The 6,408-nt window shown below is 57.1% G+C and overlaps 1 protein-coding gene across 1 annotated transcript; it reads right to left on the bottom strand.

Moving 5' to 3' along the window:
- Positions 1-3,244: 3,244 nt before the first annotated feature.
- Positions 3,245-6,002, bottom strand: HPS6 (HPS6 biogenesis of lysosomal organelles complex 2 subunit 3). The gene has a single exon (XM_017851829.1). It carries the CDS (start codon positions 5,791-5,793, stop codon positions 3,466-3,468), a length of 2,328 nt encoding a protein of 775 aa, XP_017707318.1. The 5' UTR covers positions 5,794-6,002; the 3' UTR covers positions 3,245-3,465.
- Between the last annotated feature and the right edge of the window lie 406 nt (positions 6,003-6,408).

The raw sequence follows: 6,408 nt of genomic DNA on the forward strand, positions 1-6,408 counted from the left end.
AAAAATACAAAAAAAAAAAAAAAAAAAAAAAAATTAGCCAGGCGTGGTGGTGGGCACCTGTGGTCCCAGCTACTCAGGAAGCTGAGGCAGGAGAATGGCGTGAACCTGGGAGGTGGAGCTTGCAGTGAGCTGAGATCGTGCCACTGCACTCCAGCCTGGGCAACAGAGCAAGACTCTGTCTCAAAATAATAACAATAATAATAAAATTTTAAAAAGAAAAGGAAAAGGGAGGCTTGGGTCCCTAAGGCCACATAGGCAGTTGAAGGAACCTTGCGCGCTGCTTCCTCACCTTCACCCAGGATGCTTGCTGGGACAGCTGTGCAGCACTCCTCGTGCCTAGCTTTACTGCCGTGTGAACCTGAGAGAGCTCCTGAGGTGAGGCACACCTATGGAAATGCTCCTGCCCACTGGCTTAGGATCCTCCCCTCACCTTCCCAGGGACTTCAGACACCCCTACTCCAGTCCTGCCCTGGGACCTTGGATCTGAGACCTTGTCCACCACCCAAAACCTTCCGCAGCTGGGTAAGGTGGCATGTTCCTAAAATCCCAGCTACTTGAGAGGCTGAGGTGGGAGGATTGAGTCCAGGAGTTCAAGTCCAGCCTGGGCAACATAGCAAGAAATTGTCTCAAAAAAAAAAAAAAGAAAAGAAAAGAAAAGAAAAAAGACAACCAAGCCAGGCATAGTGGCCTGTGTCTGTAGTTCCAGCTACTTGGGAGGCTGAGGCAGGATGATTGCTTGAGCCCATAAACCACTGCACTCCAGGATGGGCAACATAGCAAGATCCCGTCTCTTAAAAACAGAAGCAAAAGGCTGGGCGCAGTGGCTCACACCTGTAATCCCAGCACTTTGGGAGGCTGAGATGGACGGATCACCTGAGGTCAGGAGTTCGAGACCAGCCTGACCAACATGGAGAAACCCCATCTCTACTAAAAATACAAAATTAGCCGGGTATGGTAGTGCATGCCTGTAATCCCAGCTACTCAGAAGGCTGAGGCAGGAGAATTGCTTGAACCCGGGAGGCGGAGGTTGCAGTGAGCCAAGATGGCACCATTGCACTCCAGCCTGGAAAACAAGAGCGAAGCTTCATCTCAAAAAAAAGTAAAAATGAAGCCCATCAATGCCAGAATTTACCCCTTTCTCAGGTACCCAAGGCCAAGGACTTTGGCTTAAGATCTCCACCCTCCTATTCAGAGACCTCTGTCTGATAGCCCGCTCAGGAACTCCATTAAAACGCACGGCCGGGCGCGGTGGCTCACGCCTGTAAATGCCAGCACTTTGGGAGGCCGAGGTGGGCAGATCACGAGGGCAGGAGATGGAGACCATCCTGGCTAACATGGTGAAACCCCGTCTCTACTAATAAAATACAAAAACATTAGCTGGGCGCGGTGGCGGGCGCCTGTAGTCCCAGCTACTCCGGAGGCTGAGGCAGGAGAATGGCGTGAACCCGGGAGGCGGAGCTTGCAGTGAGCTGAGGTTGCGCCACTTGCACTCCAGTAAGACTCCATCTCAAACAAAAAAAAAAAAAGAAAGAAAGAAAAACTCAGTCACACAATGATCCCTGAGCTGTTTCCAAAGTCCTGAGATGCAGTTTGGGATCACTTGCACCCTCCACATGGAAAGGAAGGGTAAGGCTAGTGTGATCAAGCACCAAGCCCGTAAAAGCAGGTAAAAGTCACCATCTGAGTCCACCTGCTCTGCTCAGAGCTGCTGGGCTGGGTGTCCTTCATCTGGAGGCCCTACTAGTGGGTGGTCCCAGGGAACTTCCTTGAGCCATACAATCTTAAGGAAAAATCTGGCTTCTTTGCCTTACCCATGCCCCCAGGGGCCCACTGAGTAGAATTCCTTCTCTTCCGGGCACAGAAGGAGGACCAAGCCAAATCTCAGGCTTGGGAGATTTGAGAAGAAGCAACAATGGTTAAGCAGGATCATGAACAGGAAGCAGCTTCCCACTGAGGAGCCATGATGAGCCTAGTTTTAAGACCAAGAAGAGGAACTCCTTCCAAACCCGGAAGGGGCTGAGGTGGAGGCCTAGATTGGGACTGTCCCCAGCCCTGGGCCTCTGGGAAGAACAGCAGCTTGACTCCAAGTATTGGTAGGCAGTCTGGCTTGAGGGTGAGGACAAGGGCCATCCAAGCTCTGGAGGAGGCCAAGATGGTACCTCAGGACTTGGCCATGTAGATGAGCCACCTCATGGCTTCTATGAGGCTGAAGAGTTAGCACCAATCATGGATAAGACTAAGTAGCTACTTTTCTCCCCTGAGAGACAGGAACTGTCCCTAGTCTCATTAGTCCTAGTCTGAGTCCGTCTTAAACCCAGGTTAAGGCTACCAGAATCTAAGCTGCAGGTCCCAGCTGAAGACAAAGCTAAGCGGCAGCCCTAACCTTGGCCCCAACCCTGGACAAGGGGTATCTGGGACTGGGGATGATGCTGAGTAGCTGCATCCAAGGTCCTACCCTAAGCTAGAACCAGGGGTCTATCCTAGGCTAGGCTGAGGGGTTACTTGGGTAGAAGTGAGCATAGGGCAAAGGCCTCTTCAGAGGTGAGCCTGTTGAATAAATCCAGACAAGCAGAGATCTGTGTTGCCGATGCTCTTATTTCTTGACTTGGGGGGGAGTCAGCAGGAATATGGGGCTCTCCAGGTAGCTCTGCTCCCAGTGAATTTTGTTACTGAGCCAGAGAGCTCTGCAGGCAGCTCTCCTGTCTGTGGCAAGTCTTCCCCTAAACTAGGGGCTGCTCCAGAAATCCTGGCAGAGATAAGCAAGGAGCCAGGGCCCAGCAAAGTTCCTACTCCAGAGCAGAGAAGTCCTGGGGAAAGGAAGGGTGGAGCTCTATAGTCCTCCTCCTCTCAGCAGGCCAGAGAAGCCAGCTTGAAGCCAGGGATGGACAGCACATTCAAACCCAAGCAGGTGGGAGCTACTGGGCTGTTTCAGTGAGGTGGCTCCAATCTTTGAGCTGCTACTTTCTAGCCAAATGAACTTGGTCAAGTCATTTCATTTTTCTAAACTTCTATTTCCTGTAAAATGGGAATAACATCAGTACTTTCCACACTGGGGTTATGAGAAGCATTAAATGAGGGATTACATAAAGATGAATAGAATGCCTGGCATGTATTAAATGCTCATAAATGTTAACTATTTTCATGATTGGAAGTGGGGACTTTAGCCAAAAGATCCAGGTCCAACCAGTCCCTCTATAACCTGCATCCTCTGAGACCCGTAGCTGTTTAAAAACACACAACTGTGTATATTTTAAACTATGTATATATTTCACACACACACATATCTTAAAAATAGCTCCAGATGGCTGAAGAATATTGCATACACAGGTCCACCATGGGCCCCTCCAAGTCCCAGGCACCCTTCCCTGATCACTGTGTCCCAGAAATGATTTCCTGTGTCAGTGACACAGAGGACCTGTCCAAGCAAGCCTCCAGGTCGTGAGTGTTCTGATGCCTGAAAGGCAGTCATAGGTCCCGAGGTGGAGTCGGGGGTGGAGTGCTAGGGTCCCATAGGATGTCCTCATATGGGCTTAGAACTGGGCCCGAGGGCCATCCTTGAGCCCCAGTTTGCTCCAGCAGGGCTTTGAGTAAGCCCACAGTGAGAGGGGGCTCTGCTCCAGGCTCAGGAAATGGGGTAGGTGGCCCCACCTCATCTGGGAGGTATGTCCTCAGTAGAAGCAGGAGCTCAGCTGGAGCCAGTTCTGGTGGACACAGGCGGCAAAGGAGGGGGAGGTGAGCATCAAGCTGGCGGTGCTGGGCAAACTCAGCCAGCAGCAGTTTGAAGATTTCACTTCGAACCAAGGGACTGGAGGGGCCGAGGGCCAGGCCTGCATCCAGAGCCCGATCCCATTGCTCCTTTTGCACGAGCTGCCCGACAGCTTGGAGCACAGCTTTGGGCCGCCCACTGCTCAAGAGCAGCTCTAGCTCCAGAGCCTCAGGCCTGGTCCCCTCCTCACCTAGCACTGCCAGGGCTCGGCGATACAGGGGCAGTCCTGGGCCCCCTGCCCCCCAGCCCGGCCCACCCTGCTGCTGAGCCAGCTCCACAAAAGGTGGTAGCCATCGAGGCTCCAGCTGGCACAGACATTGGCAGAGGAGTTCAAAGGGGGGCAGTATTCCATTGGGGGGTTCCTTTACAGTGGTTATCCCCCCTAACACTTTCTTCCACACATCAGGGGGTGCTTGGGACCTCAGCTTGCCATTCCCATCTGGCTGGAGCTGCAGGGCCCTGAGGGTGGCACCCCAGGCTGCTGTAGGAAGGGCCTGGAAAACGGTGTTGAGCTGGGCCAGCTGGTCTCCTATCAACTCGGTCCTCAGCAGGCGTGCCACTTCCTGCTCCGCCAGCTCAGTCCAACCAGCCTCCTCATCATCGCCAGCCACCAGCTGGGCCTTCAGCTGCTCTAAGCCTCGGTAATCCCGAAGCTCGGTCCTCAACATGGTCAGCAGTGTAGATGGGGGCAGGTGGCCCTGGAGGATGGAGGCCAGAGCCTGAGGTGCCCGAAATGTGCTGCTGTGTCTCAGTTCTTCTGGAGTGAGCTGGGCACCCCGCAGGCTCCGCCGCTGGTAGTACCCACAAGCCTCCTCAAACACCAGATCCTTGGCTGAAGGCAGCTCAACACCCTGTGGGGCTTCCCAGCCCACACAAAACAGACCCAAGGCTGAAAGCAGACGAAGACTCCCTCCGGTCTCCAGCTCTTCCTCATCCTCCATGCCGGGGGCTGGCGGTTCCAGCAGATGTACCCTGTCTGTACTTAGGACCTTCCTCTCCAGCAGCTGCCCACTGCCCATGTCCAGCAGTTCCAATGTGGAGCCCAGCACACAGGCCAGAGTGCCCTGAAATGTGCCTAGGGTTGCAGACCCCCGCGGGCCTACAGGTGCCTCCTGCAAGATGCCCACTGCCCGGGTACCACCGTGGGACTGCACTAGGCTCACAGTGCCCCCAAAGTCAAGCAACAGCAGGCCGTGGGGAGTTGGGGCCCAGGTGTGTACAGCCAGTGGCTCTCTGGGGGACAGCAACCCAGGAAGGCCTCGGAGCAGGGTCCGGAAGTCCCATGTGTCCCCTCGTCCAGGATTCAGACTCTTACTGTAGGAGAGGCCAAGCCGTGGGGCAGCCACCATCACTTTGCCCTTGCCTGGGCTCCAGATGAGTAGAACGTGGGCCACTCCATGCCAGGTGGTGGCAGTGGGCACCAGGAAGAGGTGTCTGCAGGAGGCCAGCAGCCCGAAAGCGGGGCAGTGGTGCAGTAGGACGTGCGTGCGGCCTAGGCTGGTGCTAGCTTCCCCGCTGGGCTCCAGGGTCCGGACGCACACACAGTGGCTGAAAGCAGTTGCTGGCGGCCCTAACGGGCCCTCGGACCCGGCTTGGCGCTCTTCGCACCACACCAGGCGGCCTCGGAGCGCCACCACTGCCACCACGCGGGCTCCCCCGCCCGGACACAGCTCGGTGCTCTGCAGCAGTCGCCAGCCAGGCCCCACGCCCGCGCCCCACACCTCGGCCAGGCCACTCTCCCACACCAGCACCAGCGCCGGCCGCGCTGGCCACGGCAGGAAGAAGGCGTCCAGCGGGGAGGGCTGGCCGGCCGGCCAGGTCCGCTCCAGCTCCGCGCCGGGCCCTCGCGCCGCGACCAGCAGCTGCGGGGCTACCGCCCCCGGGGGTCGCAGGAGCAGCAGGTGGCGGCCGTCCGGGCTGCCGCGGACTCGTACCGCTGGGTCCCCGGCCAGCAGCTCCCGGAGTCGCGCCGCGCCGCCGAAGGCACTCAGGTCCGAGAGCAGCCGCAGAGTCCCCGCGCGCTTCATGGCGCCGCCGCGCGTGAGCACGCCCAGGCTTTGCCCAGGTCCAGCCGCCCGGCAGGACAAGGCCCGATTCTCGGGGGAACCAAGCGGGGCCAAGACTTCCGTCCCCTGTGGATGAGGTGAGCAGAGGCCGGTCTAAGCGTCGACTCCGCCCCGCCCCGCCAGGCCGGCTCCGGGATGGCTCCTGCAGTCGCCGGGCCGGCACTACACGCCCGCCGGGGGAGGAGCCACGGGAGCGCCCTAGGGGCTCAGCGCCTGCACCGCCCCCTCCCGGGGACGCTCTCGGCGCAGGGGGAGGCCCTTCCCCAGACCCCAGGACGCCGCCCAGTGGCCCGGAGTCTGACGCAGGAATAGGGATTCCAGCCCCCTGAGCCCCTCTCCCAAGGATTTCACCCCAGTTTGCTCATTCAGGAAATTTTTGTTGAGCACATGCTTTGTGCCAGGCTCTGAGTAGACAGCCCTAAACAAAATAGAAAACCTCAACCTCATGGAGATGACAATCTAGGGGAAATAGTAATAAACATGGGGTGCGGTGGCTCCCTCCTATAATCTTAGCACTTTGGGAGGCTGAGGTGGGAGGATTGCTTGAGGCCAGGCGTTCAAGACCAGCCTGAGCAA

The sequence above is a fragment of the Rhinopithecus bieti genome, unplaced genomic scaffold (genome assembly GCF_001698545.2).
Source record: "Rhinopithecus bieti isolate Rb0 unplaced genomic scaffold, ASM169854v2 scaffold_31787, whole genome shotgun sequence".
NCBI classification, from domain to species: domain Eukaryota; kingdom Metazoa; phylum Chordata; class Mammalia; order Primates; family Cercopithecidae; genus Rhinopithecus; species Rhinopithecus bieti.